At 39.5% G+C, this 21,701-nt stretch overlaps 1 protein-coding gene across 2 annotated transcripts in view; it reads left to right on the top strand.

Moving 5' to 3' along the window:
• Window positions 1-18,942, top strand: part of Gabrb1 (gamma-aminobutyric acid type A receptor subunit beta1) — a 309,971-nt gene extending 291,029 nt beyond the window's left edge. For both annotated transcript variants that reach the window (XM_090343638.1, XM_090343637.1), the window contains 4 exons: window positions 5,417-5,554; window positions 5,681-5,833; window positions 8,814-9,058; window positions 18,534-18,942. In XM_090343638.1, the coding sequence (XP_090199764.1) occupies window positions 5,417-5,554; window positions 5,681-5,833; window positions 8,814-9,058; window positions 18,534-18,878 (881 nt within the window). In that variant the 3' untranslated portion in view covers window positions 18,879-18,942. The remainder of the gene's footprint in view (window positions 1-5,416; window positions 5,555-5,680; window positions 5,834-8,813; window positions 9,059-18,533) is intronic.
• The last annotated feature ends 2,759 nt before the right edge of the window (window positions 18,943-21,701 follow it).

Below are 21,701 nucleotides of genomic sequence, written 5' to 3'. Positions count from 1 at the left end.
TAAATTTTATTACAAAGGTGATGTTGAGGAGTACAATTGCATAACGTGATTTGCTTTCAAAGCACCTCCTGAGATGCATAATTACATGTCTGAATAACTGGGGTATAAAGGATCTTCATAGCTACTAGAGCAGAGCTATTGATAAATTCTAGATATTTCTATCCTTATGTGGGAAGACAAAAAGGAATTATGGGTAGAAGATGATGTTTATCTTATAGATCATTTGCTAACTACAGTTGAAATGTCAGGACATTATAGCCAAGCACCAATGGCTCATGGAGGTAATCTTGGCTACTCAGGAGGCTAAGATTTAATCATCATGGTTTGAAGCAAGTCCAGGATGGAAAGTCCATGAGATTTTTATCTCCAACAAAAACTACCCAGCCACTTAGAAAAAAGAGCTAGAAGCAGAGCTTTGGCTCAAGTTGCAGGGACAGCTCCCAAGGCTCTGAATTCAAGCCCTAGCATAGCTAAATAAATAGATACTGTAAGGACATTTCACTTGGGGACAGATCAGAACTGATATAAATAGGGAGGGTGTTATATGTGGACCAGCTACTCATTCAGAATTTCTTGCTTATAATAGCTAAAAGAGAGAGGAATTATCAGGCTAGAACTCTGTATTTCTTTAGGATTAGATCTGTTTACATCTCATTCCTCTTTTCAAGCAATTCATTTGCCAAAGGGATACTGTTGTGGTTTAGCTGTGTTATATTTTTTGTCTGGTTATTTACTAATAACAGATATTGCAAATAAAACATTTTGTGACTAGAAATGTTGTTGGCTCACAATTCTGAGGTTTGGAAAGTACCAGATCAAAATGACAACTAGTGCTTGTTTCATTTCCCTTGGGCAGGGAGGCTATGAAACAGAGAACAAGACAATGAGAGGAAACCAAATTCTCCTTCCTTATATAAAGAACCCACCTCACTATAAAAAGTATTATTCCATTCATGATGGTGAAGAATTATGAAGTGAATAGCTCTTAGAGTTTCTGCATCCCAAGACTTCTTTTGAGAATCACTTTCCTATCTAATGATCATGGTATGCAAAGCATAACAGCCTGAATCATTGCTTAATGTTGTCAAAGAAGAGCACAGTATAAGTATCTGCCTAAGTCAAACAAGACCCACACAATGAAACTTAGTATGTTGTTGTAACTTCTCCACAAAAAGAACTATATGTTTCAGCCTGTTCATGGACCAAAAGTTTAAAATCTCTGTCCTCCAAAATACATCTAACTACCATATTTGACTATTCTCCCAACTTTATTTAAGCACAATAGGGAGAAAATTTAATTTCCAGAATAGAAAAATGTATCCAAAATAAAGAATTTCAAACAGAAAAGAAGAACAATGATATCTAGATACTTCTATATTTTACTAGCTCCATGAATCTTCATCTGTTGACATCAGCTTAATTTTATCTGTACTTTCTGTACCACTAAGAAGTCCCCGGAGGCTGAGAGGAAATTTTAAGAGGTTCTGTGTAGTTATTGTTGCTAGGAAACATCACTGGTATCTGAGTGCTCAGGCTTTGAGACACTGCGTGAAGTCACCAGTTCATAAAGGAAAACCTTTGGTAAATAGGTTGTTGAGGTGTGAGTAAATTGATGTTCTTGCTCTGTGGCAAAATGTTCTTGAGGAACCTTTGAATAATAGACTATTTGGAGGCCTCTTTCCTTTGCTTTGGATCCAGCTGCCATGATTGCTCCCATGAGAACTCAACTGTCTCCCTGAAATAGAATGAGCATTCTGCCCCCCTCTAAAATAATCATCTGTAATTATCTCAGTGCCTTGAGCACCATGCACAATGGATTGCAGTTAAACAAAGGGCGAGTGAGCTTGGAAATAGCCATCCAGACCACTGACTTCATGAACTGTTAACTGCAGTGGTCTCTTCCACAGGACATGTGTTCCAATTCCCTCAGATATAGTACCAAAGCTTATCCTTTCCTATGTATACACACCTAGGAAAAGGCTTAATTTTTAAATTAGGCTCAGTAAGAGGTTAGCAATCATAAGGAATAATAAAATAGAATAATGATGACAGATTGCAAAAAACGAACTTGGAAATGTGGTCTTTTTTTTCATTTCCTTTCAAAAAGAATGACATGAGCACAAAGCATTGCAATAGCTCAAGAGGTAGTGGAAGAATTAGCTTGGTGCCTAAGTGACTGATGGGAGGCTAGCAAATACACCAGAGCGCTGATGGGCTGGACCAATTGATGAATACGGGGCAAAGAAATGTGTACATGCAATATAGATGTATGAATTATTGGCTTGTTTCAGTGATGTCTTATTTAATATTTTGAGACCCCAGCTCACTAGGTCGCAGACACTGCAGAGGGGAAACCCGGTAAAATATGTATTGATTGGTTTTATTCCAGCTTGGTTCTTGTGTACAACACAGCAGTGCTCAGCTAATTGAGCTATGCATTTACTTCTTTCTCTCATCGCACCCCCAAAATGCAGACTGTCAGTGACTCCCTCAACTCTAACTGGTGTTTACATATTTCCTCTCTAAATTGCTACAATTAGAAAATGAGCTACAGGTTATAATCTAACACCTAGTTATGTTAGTTAGTCTAAATTGTACAAGAAGTTTTTCTGTTCATCAACATACAGATCATCCATCTATAGTCATCTACCTTTTGGCTTGTATGTACCTATCAGATGTTGTCAGCAATGTTAACCTATCTCTCAGCGATCAAGGACCTTTCCCCTCAAATTTGACATAAATCCTCCATATTCTACTTAGTCTTGTGTGACTGTGCTAAGTCCACAGGCAAATAAGAGGTTTTCACAGCTTCTCATTTAACAGTGGTAATATCTAACCATAGATATTTTCTATTTCTGTATCTACTCTTGGGTCATTATTGTATGGATTATTAGACCAAAAAAAGAGGGAGAGTTGTCAGATCTAAAAGGAGGTGGTTTAAAAAGATACAACATATTCTCAAATAACATTACACCAAAAGTTGAACTTACACGGTGAATAAAAAGTGGTTCGGAGTTCCTAACTTTAGAGACAAGAATTCTTAAACTATTTTGGAAGAATTAGAACTATTTAAAACAACAAAGTGGAGATATCTTTGTTTCCAAGAAAGGGGAAGGGAGGAATGGAAGGAAAAGGGAGCGAAAGAGAGAAAAAGAGCGAGGGAAAGAAGGAGGAAGGAAAGAAACAGCTTAAATTGTCTTATATTCTTACAGTGACACATTTGGGGAAACTTTTGTCAGTTGGCATTCCACCGCACCATTTTAAACATTTTTTTTTAAATCTTCTGAAAAGATGTTACTGCTTTAATCAAAAGTAGGTCAAAATAATGTCTACTACAAAGAGCTCATAAGGTTACCTTTAAAACTTGGAAGCATCACTAATTCTAGTGGCAAAAAAAAGATGTATTCCTTTTTTTGAGTTACATAGAAAAAAAGAAAATGAAAAGCTCTTCTTGTCTCTAAGTGGAAAAAAAGAGAAAAAGAGGAACTTGAATACATCTTATCTTATTTTTAGATATTTTAAATATATCCCTTCTTGTTGTGCAAGCTCTCTTTTGCATGACCATTGCCTAGCAAGGCCATGGAAGCCAAGAACAGAGGAGAGAAAGGGAGTAGTTGGTGACAGAGGGCCTCCATTATGGAAGCAGAGTATAGAGCCTTCTGCTCCACAATAGTCCATATGCGCCTTGAATTAACTGGATCTCATGCTCATAAATATGAAGGTACCAGCCGGGATATGATGGTATACACCTATAATTCCAGCTACTCAGGAGGCAGAGGCAGGCCACTGCCTGGTTGAAAGCTGACACAAACTTAACAAGGCCCTATTTCAAAAATAACCCAACAGAAGAACTAGGGCTGAAGCTCAAATGTAGAATCCCTCCCTATCTTTTCCTAAAATTTCTGGGTTCGATTCCCAGTACCACAAAAGAAATAAATGTATGCATACATAAATAAATAGATGAGAGATAGATACACAGACAAATAGGTAATCAGAGCATCACTAACAATTTACATAAGGTCCAAATTTTAACCAGTATTCTAGCTATAAAATTATTAGCTAAATCAAAGACTAAGAATAGAAGATTGTTTTTCTAAAAGAAATGTGTATTTTAAAATATTTTTATTTAACTGATTTGTACAAATTTGGTTTCTCAATATACTCCAAGCAAGTATTCCTTCTATTCCCTTTTAATAAGGGTCCGATTGTTATTACTTGTTTTTTTTTCTTCCTTCCTTCCTTCCTTCCTTCCTTCCTTCCTTCTTTTCTTTCTTTCTTTTGGAGGGGAGAGGTCCTGGGGCTTGAACTCAGGGCCTGTGTGCTATCATTGAGCTTTTTTCATTTTTTTATTATTAAGTACACACATCTAAAATCTATGACCAGACCCTTGGAGTCTAGCCAACTCTCACTTCAAAAGAAGGCCTATTGTTACAATAGCACAAAATCTAGGTACATAAGGTCATATAGGATGAGACTAAATGAAAGGATCTCTAGGATATGGAAACAAGAGCTTTATCTTGTGTGATTGTTGTTCTTAATGTACTATGTTATTTTCTTCTCTTTTGTTGCCCTGTGGTTAATCTCATATTGTTACTGTATCTGACTTTGTTACCTGGTATATTGTATATATGTTTATTTGTTTATTTGAAATAGGAAAGGGAAGGAGGGGAAACAAGATGATTGTGGGGGAGGGAAATGGGGACAAAAACATGAGAAGGGGTATCCATGTGTGAGAAGTAATGCACCTACTATGAGGCAAATGTAACTGTAACCCCTGTACATTACCCCGACAATAAAAAATTAAATAAAGAAGGCCCATTAGTACACACACACACACACACACACACACACACACACACACACACACACACTGATCCAGAGTTCTATCTGCCAAAGCCAGATGCATTGTGGTCCCGATCCATCAGAAATAGCAATCCCTAGGTCATCTAATATAAAGCAATGCTACCTTTTGGATAGCAACTCAGTAGGTAGCAATGGTACCCACTATTTGATAGGATGCTCCCCTCTGATTCCCATCCTGTCTTCAGAAAGAATTTCTAGCCAGGCTTTGTGCCTGGGAGGCAGAGATGAGATAGATGAAATTTGAGGCCAATCAAAGCCAAAAAATTTTGTGAGACCCATCTCAACCACAAACTGGGTATTGCCATGTGCTTGCCATCTCAGCTATAGCATAAAGCATATTACAGGAGAATCACAACCCAGACAGGCCTAGGAATTAGTAGATGACCCTATCAAAGAAATAACTAAAGCAAGAAGGGCTGAGGGTGTGGCTCCAGCGATAGAAACCTGCATAACCTGTGAAAGACTTTGGGTTTTCCCCAATACTGCAAAGAAAATAATTGAGGGAAGACTTTCTAGGCTCTTATGTCATGAAGCTGTTTTTTCTTTACTTCAGATGGTTATACCACGGATGACATTGAGTTTTACTGGAATGGAGGAGAGGGAGCAGTAACAGGAGTTAATAAAATCGAACTTCCTCAGTTTTCAATTGTTGATTACAAGATGGTGTCCAAGAAGGTAGAGTTTACAACAGGTGAGGATGTTTCTTCCAGAACAAACAGGGAGGGTGGTGGAAAGAAGATGATGGGTTCTAATCAAATGATGATGCAATATTTTTAATTTCTCCTTTTCTTTCCTTTTTTTTTTTTTTTGAATTCAGGGGCCTATCCACGGCTGTCACTGAGTTTTCGTCTAAAGAGAAACATTGGCTACTTCATTCTGCAAACCTACATGCCTTCTACCCTGATTACAATTCTGTCCTGGGTTTCTTTTTGGATCAACTATGATGCATCTGCAGCCAGAGTCGCACTAGGTAATGCATGTCTGGCACACCAGAGTGAGGAAAGTATTCCTCCTTCAAACACGCCAGCATTAGTAATCATGGGCAAGAAGTATCTTAGAGTAAGCCAACCAATTACATTACAGATGAATGCTTATGTATGAAATAGCTAAATATAAGCATAAAGATGTTTATGATAAATGTATTACAATGCAATATCTCAGCATTTAGAAAAGATAGCATTTATGGGATATATATTTTTCTATTATGGAATTAATTTGTGAGATGTGTTCTGAAAATTTTCTTACACTAATTTCAACAAAATTTCAGATGAATTTCATTTCCTTCCTTTTTTCAATGGAAAATATGTATTTTTAATAGAAAGAAAATGATTTGGAGAAAACCAACCAAACCTGGTGGCTGTGAACAAGCTATGTCAAATGTTGGAAACTACTTTCCTTTGAATATTAACTAAAGTTAAAAAAAATCAAGCTGGGTCTCCTTTAAGTGGAGTTTATTTTATTCAACAAGGCATAGACAATTCAGCTATATTAATGATATGGAATCAAAATTCAGAATTAATCTTGCCATGGTTGAGTAATTGCTGAAAGCTACAAGGCTGTGGCTGAGACTCTAAATAATTCCTGGGAAAGTTAGAATATGTAAAGTGTGTCTGATAAATCTAGGCATGTACAAATATGCCTCATTACTTGATTGACAGACCCCAGTGATCACTATCTGGAACTTATACACACACACACACACACACACACACACACACACACATACACACTTGTTCCTTGCTAAGAGAACATATTACATTCTCTTCTCTTTTCTGAGATTACTGCACTGGATTAAAGGATCAATGTATCTTTTCACACTTACACAAATTATCTTCTCTGCCGTACTGGTTGAGTATATAAGACTCTCAAAGCCAAAGGCTTACATCCTCTTCTCAGTCTTTGAATAGTCTAAGACTGAAGAAAACAAGTAAGTAGTTACCACATGTATCTACACGTATTACTTAATGGGAATGTAACCATGTGTCTTATGGTTAGTGGAAAACAGAATCACTGGATGATATCTGATTCAAAGCAGAGAACACTAAAAAGCAAATTCATGAATTGTGATTCACTTTGTACTTTGTCTATCCTCAAGGCAAATACTGTTTGGATTGAAGAGACTAGAAATATAAACACATAGTGATGCCTAACATAATCTTCAGAGTGCAAACCAGAGATAATTTTAACAAATGCAGGTCAAAGGATATTCATTTACTAACCCATTTTGCTCAAAAATTTAAACCAAAGGTGAAAAAAGCAGAAATACAAAGATAAATTGTAAATCAGTTATTGATTTTTTAAGTATATTTAACTAGATTGTTTATAAAGATGAAGTTTAAAGCTTTCTTCTGAGAAACAAATAAAACCTCTCCTACTTGCACATTTGAATAAATTACTTAACATTTGAGTCCATTATTTAACTTTTGCAAGGTAGTCCCTGATTTTCTAATATATCTAGTTTTCAAAATGTTGCATAGCCACATTAGGGAACCCCTGCTTTGAGAATAATGTGATGGGCCTTTTTACTTTGCTGCCTTCCATTCCTTTTGCCTGGTTTGTCCTTACTCTCCATTTCACACCTTCCATTTTTATTTTTAAGAGCTTACATCCAATTTCAGATAGTACCTTCTCTGCTTATTTGAATGTTGTTGGTTAGTGTCCTCTTGATGTATGCCCGTTAGCTGGGTGACCTACAGCCAAATAGCTAATCTGAGAATTTCTTGTTTGCAAAAGAAGAGGGAAAAACATTTTGCCTATCATCCTTAGGCTATGATGATAGCCATAGAAAATACTGTATACCTCTACGTGTTTAAAACTGTAAAATGCTACATGAGAGTGTGATATTGTTGTTGAAGCACACACCATCTATGCAAGATTCCAAATTCTTTTCTCACTTCTGAATTTTTCCTAAGTATTATTTCATCATTGCCCCCATCAGCACAAAATATTCATTAATCAGCTTCACAGACACCATATTATTAACAATTATTAACAACTCTTAACCATGGCATACTCAACTGTTTAACAAACCTAAAGTCAAGTTCTGAATAAAAATTTTCCTGGTAGCCAGAAACTATCTTGTTCCAGGCTCTGTGGTCAAGAAGGTAGAGGTAGCTATGCCCTGGTTCCTCATGCAAGTAATCCAAGCTACTCAGGAGGCCTGGAGGCCAAGATCTGAAGAACAAGGTAGCCCAGGCAGAGAAGTCTGTGAGACTCTAATCTCCAGTTGACTATCATTCAGCCAGAAGTGGACGTATGGCTAAAGCAGTAGAGTGCCAGCCCTGAGTGAAAAGGCCAAGGCCAAGTGAGAGCATAAAGCCCTGAGTTCAAGCAGCAGTACTGGAATGAGAGAGAGAGAGAGAAAGAGAGAGAGAGAGAGAATGTTTTATAAGCCAATGCATCAAGATCTAGAAAACACAAACATCAGTTATTTCATTAAAAATCACAATATTTCCTATATATTGTTCCTTTGGATGATATCATAGTACAAATAATGCATTTTTTATACTGCACTTGAACTCATGAGCTAGGGGTAGCGTTGCCTCATTGCTGAAACTGGCCCTCCGCTGTGAATGAGGTAAAGGCTGCAGTGGGGATTCGTATCCCAAGAACAGATTTAAGAGGAGCATGATTGAGATGCTGAGAGAAGAAAGGAGAAAGATATGGCCACATAACAGAATGAGGGACACTGGATAGTAGGCTTCCGACAGGATTCTAATCTGACCTTTCATCTATTCTTCCGATTCCTTCGTGCATGTTTTAATGTGGTTACCCGCCCCCACAGCTGCCCCTTCTATTTTGTGCTTTATTGATAGGCCATGGAGAGTGCTTATTGGTGTGTTTTTTAAAACAGATGCCTTTTGTCCAGCAGTTTATCGTGTTCCTGTGGCAACACTAGGGGAGAGGCATTGGTTCCCCCACTCACCATCACTTTGTCTTTCTGTTCACAGGGATCACCACAGTACTGACCATGACAACCATCAGTACTCACCTCAGGGAGACCCTGCCAAAGATCCCTTACGTCAAAGCGATCGATATTTACCTGATGGGTTGCTTTGTGTTCGTGTTCTTGGCTCTGCTGGAATATGCCTTTGTAAATTATATCTTCTTCGGAAAGGGCCCTCAGAAAAAGGGAGCTGGCAAGCAAGACCAGAGCGCTAATGAGAAGAACAAACTGGAGATGAATAAAGTCCAGGTGAGGTATTAAATAGTCTTTGTACTATTTTTCTTAAACTTATCTCACAGTAGAAAAAAGAAACTTCTAAAATAGTCCTTTATTATTATTCAGACCCAATCAACTCTCTATTTTACATATCTGGGACATGTAAAAATGTAACAAAATGACATAGACTCTTGAAAGCTCTCTGTGAGTTTCCTGGTTGTGCTGTTGCATAACAGTTAAGTAAAATACAAGTGATAGAAAAACCAAATGAAGATTGCACGTGACTTCTGCCTTATCTTTGTAACTTTCTGGGAACTAATAATATTTTCACAATAAACTATTTAAGTAAACTCAATAGGAAGAAACTGATACAATATATGAAAAGTTTCAGAAAATAATTCAAACTACTTTAAAAGAAAACCATGGAGGTCTGGGAGTATGGCCTAGTGGCAGAATGTTCACCTAGCATGCACGGAGCCCTGGGTTTGATTCCTTGGTACCACATACACAGAAAAAAAAAGCCAGAAATGTTGCTGTAGCTCATGTAGTATATAGCTCTAGCCTTGAGAAAGCTCAAAAACAGTGCCCAGGCCCTAAGTTCAAGCCCTAGGACTAACAAAAGAAAAGAAAAAGAAAGAAGACTGTGCAGATCACAGATCACAGATTGAAAAATTCATGAGCTGTATCTGGAGCACTGGGTATGAAATGGTTGTTCCAATCTTTGCCATGAATTCCATTCCTATGGAGATGCCTTGCTGACGTTCTTGGACTCCATTTCTGTTTGCTCTCCCTGTTCCTTATTCTTGTGGGATCCTACACTGTTCTATGGTAAGCTTTGCATTGTCCTGATCATTTGTTAACTTGTATAATTATGTTTTTAGTATCCATCTCTCACTTAAGAGTAGTTTCGCATGAATAAGTCATAGAGTCTACTCTGTTTACTGTGCTTTCTTCAATAGCTAAAGCAGGGAAATGACCCAAACAGCACTTGTCAAATAAATAAATAAATGCCAGATAAGTTTTTCTACTAAAGATTTTTAGAGAACACAGAAGGTATTGATTATACCATCATAATGTTTTATAAGTAATCATAAGTAATAAAAAAGGACTTACACTTCACTTCAACTTCTGCCTCAGGATCTCTTACTCTTCCTAACTGGTGTGTGTTTGTGTCTCCGTGTCTCTGCATCTGTGTGTGGGGGGGAGGTGGTATATGCACACATGTATGTGTCATGAAGGATCATACTCAGGGCCTCATGCTACAGTAGTACTGTACCATTTAGGCATCTATATTGATCTTTAATGCTTTTTTAAGTAAGCTTTATAGCAACTTCTGGTATTCTTTCTGAATCCGTGTCACAAACTAATTAAATATAACAATTGAAAGAAATAGTATAGCTAAGATTATTTTAACTCCTTCATATTTAGATGAAATAATAATCATGTTGCCATGCAACTGGTAATCATTCAGGAGATACTTAGGATTAGCAGGTGCTAACTTCCTTATCTTTCTAAAACCAGGGTTCAGAGAGACAATGCATTGATGACAAATTTCATCTGTTTAGCATATCACCTCCAGCAGTAACATTAAGAATGCAAACTATGTGGTATTTTTAAAATGTCACCCTGTGGCTGAAATCTAAACCATGAAAGCTATTGGATTTTTCTTCTTTATATAATGATTGAATGTTTTTTGTCCTTTCAGAAAAAAAAATAAATCAAAATGACCTATGTTTTCTGGTCCTGGAGAATTCTAATTTGAGAAATCTCCAGGATTTCCCTTGGAATCCAGGAGCTTTCAGTAGAATTGTTCATCATTACAAATTACTTTTGATAGCCTCTGCTGGGCAGGCAGGTCAAGGGATATCCATACTAAAGCTTCAGAAGTACAGTCTTGTATTGATTTATAGTTCCACCAGCTGCATGGAAGCATTTTTTATAGGGGTACAGATGCTGAAGCCAGACATTAAGAGAGTTGCAATCTCCAAGGTGATAAAGACTGTAGATTCATGAATCCCTCAAGCATCATTTGAAACTAGGGGAGGCATTTAGAGTTTTGAAAGATAGATTTCACAGCACAAGACTCTAGATAGGCTACCTCTGAGTTACTTTTAAACTAAACTTGAACTTTTTTTTTCCATTGTGTATCGTAGTGACAGTGCCTGCCATCTGCAAATGAATACAATGGATGCATTGGTGCCCAGGGAATACTCAAAGTCACTCTGAGTCACGACAGACACTGTGGGGAATCTGGGGAAAATTCAGGCCAAATGCAGACTGCAGCCCCAATGGTCTAGTTAAAAAACTGAATTGGGCTCTTCCCTTCCATTCCTATTCTCTGTGCTTTGTCATCCAAACTAAAATCCTAGGGTTGCTTGTGGAAGACGCAGACAGATAGGTCCTTAGTCCAAATAAAGAAACTAAATATGTATGTCCTGACAAGTTTCCTGGTTGATTTTCCTGTACACTAATGTGTGAGAACCAAGGCTCTGAAAATTCTAAGCACTGGAACTACCCAGGTTTCCTTTGTCATTGGAACCCAACTGTAGCTCAGAGAGAGAGGGCTAGAAGTTTGGGTTTCAGAGTTTTTTTACACTGCAGAGATATACTGAGTCTCTCCTAAGAGTACCTTAGGCTCGGCCCTGGAATAACAGTGAGAATATAGAGTAATGACAACAAGAAGGTACCTGTTCTGGAATGTAGATTCCAGCCAAGGTGACAAAAATGCATACCCAACAGAATAGTGGGAAAAATATTGAGAACCTAGCCAGATGACAGTAAGGAAGGATGTTTTAAGAAAGAGGCCCAGCAGAGGAGAAATACACTGATGACATAAAAGCATGAAAGATCTGCCAAAAATAATTAATACATCTTTAAAGTTTAAAACAAAAGTCAGATTCAGGCTTAGTGGTTTCTGCCTGTAATCCCAGGACTCAAGAAGCTGATCACAAAGTTGAGGTCAGTCTGGGACACATCTCATCTCCAAAACTCATCATCATTATCATCATCATCATCATCATCATTATCATTGTCATCATCATCATCACAATGATAACAAAAAGATAAAATGGTCAGTGTGGCTGGGCAGAAAACTTAAGGGCAGTCATGACACTTCGGGGCAAAGGTTCCCAGCAGAGTTAACTCATATAGTATTTATGGATTAGGATGAGAAATTTGCATTGATTCTATGACTAGAACAGAGAAGATATTACCTGCTTTTTATATTGTTTAAATGATCACTATGGCTACTCTACAGAGAAAAGGCCCTGGACAACATTCCTAGAAAAATGACCAACCGTGAGGAAATATGCGATCATGGAACAAAATGGTCAGAATGTGAAGGTGCTTAAGAGTGAAGTCACTGGGCTTACTAATATAAGAATAGGAGAAATGGAGGGAGAAAAAAACAATCCAGGAGAACTTCTGAGTAATATGCTAGAAAATTGCCACTTTCATCATTGTATCATTATCTTTTTTCCTATTTCCAGAAAAACATATAATATACATTTGCTTATAGTTAGGTACATTTGTATTTAGCCATCTCTTCCTTCTCAAAACTAATTTTTAAAATTTCACTTAGATATATTGTATATATGTTTATTTGGTTATTTGAAATAGGATAGGGAAGGGGGGAAAACAAGATGAGGGGCAGGGGTGAGGGAAGGGAAATGGGGACCAAGACATGAGAAAGGGTATCAATGGTTGTGAAGTAATGTACCTTCTATCTGATGAATATAATGTAACCCTTCTATTAATTACAATAAAAATATATGTAAACATTTTTAAGAAAATTCACTTAGGCCATTAGTCATGGGAAGTGCAAGGTATGTGCAACTCATGTGCTGAGCCTCCTCACCAGATCCACCCCAGCTTCAACCCCCTAAAAAGAGGTTTCAGGAATTCCAAGCTAAGAGATCAGGGTTGGGCAGGTGTGACCAGTGTAGATGACTGGCAGTGACAGTGAGAATGTGGCGCTTTCCACATCAGAGGAAGGAACAGGGATGCTGTGACCATTAAAGCTCTCTGCTCTCTACAGGGAAGGCAACCACTAACACTGGACAGCTTCACCAAACGAACTGGGGTCTCCAAGGACCTCACATCAACTCATTCTGCAGCCAGCATCCATTCCCTTGGCTTCCTGCTTATGCTTCTGAAACACTCTGAAAGATATGAATCTGTTTAAATTGGCTAGCAAGAAAGAAATAACCTACTGATTGCAAAGTAGATTGAGCCCAGAGGTATTCCCCAGCAACGCTTTAAAACTGCCACTGAAAACAAGATTATATTTTATTTCAATTACGCTGAAATGAGTTTCTGCTATATTTATATATTGAAAATACACAGAACAGTTAAACTCAGAGCGTGGCAACATTTTTTTTTCAACCTAAGGCTCTCTTTGGGGATGTTGGTGGGAAAGATAAAGAAGAAAGAGAGAAGTGGGGTGCGGTGGCTCACACCTGTAATCTTAGATACTCAGGAGGCTGAGATTTGAGGATCGGGGTTCAAAGCCAGGCCAGGCACAAAAGGACCTGAGACTCTTATCTCTAGAAAATGGGAAGTGGGGCTTGGCTCAAGGGTAGGGCGGTAGCCTTGAACTGAAGAGCTCAGGGACAGCGCCCGGGCCAAGTTCAAGCCCCGTGTCCCATAAAAAGAAGAAGAAAGGGGAGGAGGAGGAGGGAGAGGAGGAGGAGGAGGAGGAGGAAGAGGAGGAAGTGGAAGAGCAGGAGGAGGAGGAGGAAGAGGAGGGAGAGGAGGAGGAGGAGGGAGAGTGAGAGAGGGGCTGGGGAGTGTTAATGGGAGGTAAGAGGGAAAGCGAAGCAGAAACCAAGCTAGAAAATAAATTTGTTCATTTACTTGGGATTATTATTGGGGTAATAAATATAACCATCACATCAGTATTTCCTGAATTCTAATCTTTTATTTTTATGTCAGTTGTACCTGTGCTAGAACTCATGGCCTAATGCTTGCTAGGAAGTTGGCGCTCTGTTTCTTAAGACATTCTCAGCCCTTTTTCATTTTAATTATTTATTGAATAAGGTCATGCACTTATACCTGGACCAACTTTGTCCCCCTATTTCTTTGTGGGGAAACAATGGCTGGGAGGATAAGTGCATGCCACCATATACAGTTTGATAGTTTGTTACTGATTTCTGAGATAGGATCTTGCAAACAGTTTACCTGAACTGGCTTTGAATCCAGATACTCCTAATCTCTGCGTCCTGGGTGAGTAAAATTACAGGCAGAAGCCCGCTCACCCAGCATAATTTTTAAATCAGTTTTAGAACCGCCACCATGGTTTTTGTCATGCCCTTTGTATCAGTTAGAGCTGTCCAGGGAAATAGAACCAATGCACATTCAAAGAAATTCATTTTAAGGAATCATCTCACAAATTGTCAACTCTGGAAAGACTAAAAATCTCAGGCAGAGAAAATAGTAAGAGTCATAAGTCCAACATTTGCAAGTCATGCTGGAAACTCAGACATGTATTCCTATTAACAATTTGAGGCCAGCTGGGTGCCAGTGGCTCACATTTACAATTCTAGCTACTCAGCAGGCTGAGATCTGAAGACCACTGTTCAAAGTCAGCCAAGTCAGGAAAGTCCACGAGACTCTCATCTTCAATAAACTACTCAAAAAAAAAGCTGGAAGAGGTGTGGTGGCGCAAGTGGTAGAATGCCAGCCTTGAGCACAAAGAGGACAGTGCTAGGACTGACAAAAAAAAAAAAAAAGAGGCAGAATTTCTTTTGATTCAGCAATTGTCAGTTTCTGCTGTTAAACAAAAAAATATCACCTTAATGGCCAGCTTCCATGCCCTTCTGACAGGAAGATGATAGAAAAACTCCGCATCACCAGAAAGGAGACCTGAGGGTCACAAGTTACAAACTTTCCAAAGTTTGTTGGAAAGAGTATTAATAACCTGAATCTGACATGGGTCACCTATTTTGACTTTGATTTAATATCAGTGTGATCAGGAAGAAAGCTTCAGTGTTTGTATAGGAGAATACAGTTGCTTGGATTTTATTGACTGAGACCTTTCAGTTTCTTTGATGAGAAAAAAGAATGTCCTATTATATGAAGAAGGTCTTAGCTTTTCATCAATCTGGAGCATGGTGGACATTCTATATTTACTAACTCAAACAAGGAAATAAGTGAATTAATAACATATTAAATGTGTGTCCATATGCTGCCTACAATTAGCTTTTTTGGCACAGAAACTATGCCAGTCTACTAAGGGGGAAAATGCAGGGGAAGAATTGTCAAATCTGGATTGAAGGCATGGCTCAGGTGGTAGAGCACCAGCCAATGAGTAGAAACAAGTATCAGATTGCAAGTTTAAGCTCTGGTCTCTGACAAAAAAAAAATTATCAAGCCCTTGGAGTTGCAAATCTAAAATCACATTCTCTGCCCCTTTTATTTACTATCTGAAACATACATTTGGGTCATCTTCTGAAGTAGAAGGCAGAAGGTTTATTTGTTGCTTATTTGTTGGTCTTCCTGCAGCCTTAATAATGGCCGTTTTGTTCTGTATATTTAGATTCAATGTGGGCTCTAAACTTAATCAGTTATGTTGGTTTGGGGAATGTAGTTCATATAATGTGGTCCACTCCCTCCCTCCCCCTCCTAACCACTGGAAAGGATGAAAAACTAGTCAGTGTGAGTAGACACCTTTGGAGAATTTGTACAAATTAATAAACTTCTTGATGCCTCAAGGTTACCCAAAACATCATAATAAAATGTGCCTTGCTTGTCATGACTTCTGTTTAATCAGAAGCATTTCCATGCTTCACTGGCTGACTAAATTCCAGCAACTGTTTATTTAGAGATCCCTCATCATGGAACTTCATGATGCATATAATATAGATCAAGGGATTCAGCTTTACAAGTTTGGTTTTGATTTTATGAATGTTGTATCCTCCACTTGGAATAGTCCCCATAATCAAAGCCTGCCAGACTGGAAAGAACTCCTCCAGGTTACACAGGGAAAACAATCCATTTATACACAGGGACAAGGAGATGCAGGACCAACAAAGGTCAATCCTCACTACTTAATAACAAAACTGGAATAGGAACACTTTCTTACTCCCAAACCTGCCACATCCCCATCCTTCCAGACTTAACACCAGCCCCATCTCTCCATGTCGCCTCCTGCCACCTCCTATTCCTCCTCACTTGTATGAATCCTTTACTTCGTCTACACTGCGCCATTTAGCATTTGGTGAAAAACTATTACATTATCACTGCCCAAATTATATTTCAATTATGGAACTCCAAGAAGATAGTTATCTCATAATAACAGAAGGCTATGGTTTCTGTTCGTTGTTACTCTGCAGTGCCTAGAGAAACCATGCGTTCTACTCTCTATCTTCTGAAATGCCCTGCCCTCCCTCCATGAGTTCTGCACTTTGTTCCTTAACAGCCTCGGTCATGCCCACTTTGCCCCGAACTCTATAACCACCAATTTACATTCTGTGGTGTGAACACACACACACACACACACACACACACACACACACACACACACGTACCATAGACCATGATCTGCATCCAGCTCATCATCAGTGACCATTTTCCAGCTTCAGGCTTCAAGGGAACATCAGCACACCCTTCTAGCTCATTCCCCTAGCACACAGAGCTTCCATGTGCTACATTTCCAGTGTGGAAGTGTTTGAGCTCCTCACTTCCTCTAACCACACCAGCTTTGATCAACTCTCTTCTCTATCATCACCTGGGACATTTTCAGCTCCGTTGACACCCTATTCTCTTGTGTGAGCTAATATCTCATTTCTTTTCTTTCATTATTAGGTTTGTTTTCTTTTTAACATTTTTCTATCAACCGTGGGGCTTGAACTCAAAGTCTGGGTACTGTCTTTGGGCTTTTTTGCTCAATGCTAGCACTCTACCATTCTGTTTCTTGCCCTCTCACCACCCCGTAGTTAATTGGAGATGAGTCTCATGTATTTTCCTGCCCAGTCTGGCTTTGAATCATGATCCTCAAATTTCAGCCTCCTGAGTAGCTAAGATTATAGGCATGAGCCAGCAGCACCCAGCTTCATTTCTTCTTACTTTGAACTACAAAGTTTTAGAAAAGTGTGCAAACTTCCTTTACCTCCTTGACTCCAGTCAAGACAATTCGATCTTTAATTCTTCAAAATCTAGGTTCTGCTTCAGCCCTTATTCTAAGACCATAAATCTCTTCCTGAGAAAGTCTTCAGTCCTCTTCTTTTACTCTCTTCTCTTTGTTCTCTCTGAAACAACATTGACTCTCCTCTTATGGAGACTCCGCCTTCCTCAAGTTCCTATAAGTGTTTTCTCTTATCTTTGTGTCATTCTTTGTTTTCTTTACATGTGCTTCCAGCCAGGAATTGCTGAGATTAATCTCATTTGAATGAAAACAATACTATAAGTCAGGCACTGTAATATTTATGCTACCTTTCTAGACAGTTGCCTATACTGCTTTAGGAAAACAGACTTCAAATTCGTGTGCATTTATGAGCCTATAACTTCCTGGAAAAATTAGCATATCAACTTAAAACAACAAAGCATATCAACTTAGAATAAGGCCACATTGTACACCAAAACAAGCTCATATGTCATGTTGTTCCAGAAATGTGTACGAGTGCACAGAATAGGACATAGTCAAGAGCCCTGGAATCCGTGTCACTGTTTGGCAAGAAGCAAGTGAACCAGGGTGAAGGGACAGAGATTCAAGTATTGTCTTTGACCCATTGATCCTATTTCCAGCAGTGCATTCTGAAGAATATCCAATTATGCATATACACAATCTCACTTAAAAGATGTTCTTCCAGAATTGCTTGTAAATCTATAGAAGAACGTAAAACAAATCTTAACATCTTACAATAGATTAATTCAATGATGGCTCAACCATGTAAGCTACTAACACCTAATGTTGAAAGAAGAGTATCTGATAGCACACCAAGATGAGTAGGCTATATTAATAACTGAAAAAAATCTTTGTGGAGTGAAATGTATAGGCATATCTGTGTTTGTAAATATGCATGCTCAGAAAAGCACTGGCAGGCTAGCACGATACTAACAACTGCCTCTGAAAGTGTGCTATGAATGTTCACTTTTTTTTTCTTTCATTCTCAAAGTTTCCCTATACCAGTGACATAACAGGAAGAAATGTCACAACACATACACACACACACACACACACACACACACACACACACACAGAGGCAAGTTTTGTGAGTGGAGACATAGAGCAGCTAGACACATAAGATGATTCAGGGAGGATGATAGATAACTAGATGACAGAGGATGACAGATGAACAATAATCGATGCTGGTGGATGGATGGTCGATAACAGAGAGCAGTACATAGGCAGAGCCACAAAGGGAGAAACAGACGATGGACAGACAGAGACGCATAACCTCCACATCCAGGAGGCCGCTGGAGGCAGGCATCTGTGGAGAAGGCCTGCCTGCTGCGGTGGGGAGCCGGGAAGGGGCTGGCCAGGGTCTCAGCCTGTCCTCTCTGCCCCCAGGTGGACGCCCACGGCAACATCCTCCTCAGCACCCTGGAGCTGCGGAACGAGACGAGCGGCTCGGAAGTGCTCACGGGCGTGAGCGACCCCAAGGCCACCATGTACTCGTACGACAGCGCCAGCATCCAGTACCGCAGGCCGCTGAGCAGCCGGGAGGGCTACGGGCGCGCGCTGGACCGGCGCGGGGCCCCGGGCAAGGGCCGCATCCGCCGCCGCGCGTCCCAGCTGCGGGTCAAAATCCCCGACCTGACCGACGTGAACTCCATCGACAAGTGGTCCCGAATGTTCTTCCCCATCACTTTTTCCCTTTTCAACGTGGTCTACTGGCTGTACTACGTCCACTAAGATCTGCCCCCATGGTTTTGGTTCAGACTCCTTTCTCTCCTCTTGTTTCTTTTAAACCGCCCCCCCCCCCAGCAGGTCCCCCCAACAGCGACACTGCTGTGCTGGTCCAGGTAAGAGATTCAGCCATCCAATTGGTTTTGAAGTCTTGCATAGCAATTGTATTATGACACCATGTTTACTTCAAAAAAAAAAAAAAGAAGAAAAGAAAAAGAAACTATTTTTTCCCCAGTCTACTGTGGTCCAGGTTATCAGCTCTTTCAGAGCTCTGTTAATTGCCATGTTTACAAACAAACCCCAAAAGAGGTTAGATAGATCTTTAGCTGTCTCCCCTAGTTGCCCTGGGATTTTATTGACTTGTTTTCTAAAAAAAAAAAAAAAAAAAGGAAATGAAGACTTCCTTGTCCTTTAGTATTAACTTCCTGGGGTAATCTGTAACAATCTCATGCTGGGGTGGGGGGGGGGAATACCACCCACAATTTCCAAAATCTCAGAAGACAACACAAAGCCATTGAAAAGTTACAGCTTTCCAGGAAGCTGTAACAAAACAAAAGAAAAGAAAACAACAACAAAGCCTGGAAAAGAAAAGGAAATCTCCCTCCACTCTTAAATCTCCCCACCACCTCCCCACCAGTCCCTGTAGACTCTCCTGAGATCAGCAAATGCTAGGCCATCCAGGTTACAACAAACTCAGCCTGCCAACTTCACCTACCTTCAGAGGGAATAACCTTACAAAGGCTTCTTTGGTTTCTTAGCAAATGTTTAACGTTAGAGTCTGGTCTGGTCAGCCACTGAGATCATTTCTTTCTTACTATCCACTTTCTCATGAGAACCCTTTAACACACTCCAGGGCCTCAGCTTTTAAAGCTATGCCATGCCATCACATTGCCATGGTTCTTCCTCCAGAGAAATGGTAACAAAGAGTGGGGCAGGGTGGTGAGGGATTTCAAGGCTAGATGGAACAATTTTCGTCTGAGAAACACAATTCCCTTTCCATGAGGAAGGCAAGACTTATGTGCTATGAAAAGGGTGCCTGCGCAGTAATCTGAACTGCCAAATCTTAAAATCAACTAGTATATACTTCTTAGCCTTCCAGAAAACAGTATCTGTTTGAGACAAGCAGCTCACACAAGACTCCGATGGTACTCAATGGCTATGCTCTCTGAGCTTCGCCTTGCAAAGTAGAGAAGAAATGATTCAGGAAATGATCTGCACTCAACCACGTTGATAGCCCTCTCCTCCAAAGCTAGATTTCCATGTTAAGAACACATGCTGAAGTAGCAAAAACATAGATTAGAAACAACAATGGTGAAAGCACTGAGCCTTCAAACATGCACCAATCCCAGCCAACACAGATCCCTATCTACCCTCATCCCTCATCAATCACTACCCTTACTTCTCTGCCTTATTTCTCAAAAAAAAAAAAGTTATTCTAGGGTATGGTTCTCATGACTATCAGTCACACAACCCAGTTCTAACCATGTCCAATCAGCTACAGTGAAGATCCTTCTCATTTTCCATCACTATGATTATTTTTTTTCACTTAGAGTCTGTAAAAATTCCATATGTGAATTGTTTTAGGTTGAGTGTGGCCTTAAATTAACCAACCAGTGACAGAGGTAGATTGTCACCTGACCCCCCCAGTGGGAAATACACACTAAAGTAGAACTAGCTGTCTCCTTAAAGCCATAAAGAAGATCTATGTTTAGAATGGCCGAAAGTGCTGGAAATTATAGTCCCAACTGGAAAGATAGGGTTGAGTTTCTACTCAAAGATCCAAGGGAGAGGTTAATGAGGTAATAATCTTTGAAGAAACAAGAGGGAATGGGAGCCAGCAAATAGATGAATAGGTGTGACTTCACATGGCATATATCAAAATTCACCTGGAAAAAAATGATCTCAATGGTTTTATTAGGGATTGGTAGGATTGTGGGGACCCAATTTTTGTTTACATTTTCAATCCTATGAGCACAGTCCCTTGGTCAAGGTACCAGACGCCTACCACCACCACCACCACCACCACCCACATCCTGAGGGAATTAGATCATCTATTTGAAACTCCCTCAGTCCCTTGCAAAGTGTGATGCTTTGTCATTGTAAAATGCCCAAACAGAGCATGTGTTGCCATGTGAGTGATTGTTAAGGTTGTTATTCCCGGTGACCACTCTGAAACAACAATGCAGTCGTTCATTTTAAATACAGGAAGTGAAATTAGGGGCTGATGTCAAGTAGAAATGAATCATTCTGATGTGAACACTTTAGAAAGCTTTTAAGGATGCAATGCTAAAAAGCAAAAAGGAAGTATCTGTAATCCATGTTCATTCACAAAATAATGTCTCCCTAATTATCTGTTTAGATTATTCTTCTTGGGGGGGGGAAGCTGAGGTAATGCATATTTTCATTATGACTTTAAAAAATCTGAAAGCATTTTCTTGCTATAATTTTAGATGTAAAGCACCTTTATGGTGGTGGGGAGGATAAAATGAACTCTTGCATCTTAACCTTTGTAAAATATAACATTATTAAATCTGAATCTATCCATTAGGCACAAATGTTTATCACCATCACAGCAGTCCAGGCATCTGAGCCACTATGATGCAAATCCTACCAAATCTCTCTGGGTTGGAAGGCATTGGCAGCCAGAAGAATTGAGACACTGTCTGTCATGCCTGGGGGTAACGGTATCTGTCCCTTTTCCCTTCTTTTGGATACTTACCAAACATCCTTTCTTACTGGTCCCCATCCCAGCTAAATGCCCCCATAATAGGCTGAACAGTCCATCAATGGGGAAAACAAACCCTCTGGCTGTACGCCTTGTCTTGACCA

This window comes from Megascapheus bottae, chromosome 13 (genome assembly GCF_031878675.1).
Source record: "Megascapheus bottae isolate mThoBot1 chromosome 13, mThoBot2.hap1, whole genome shotgun sequence".
NCBI lineage: Eukaryota > Metazoa > Chordata > Mammalia > Rodentia > Geomyidae > Megascapheus > Megascapheus bottae.
This window is presented reverse-complemented; position numbering and strand designations above follow the sequence as displayed.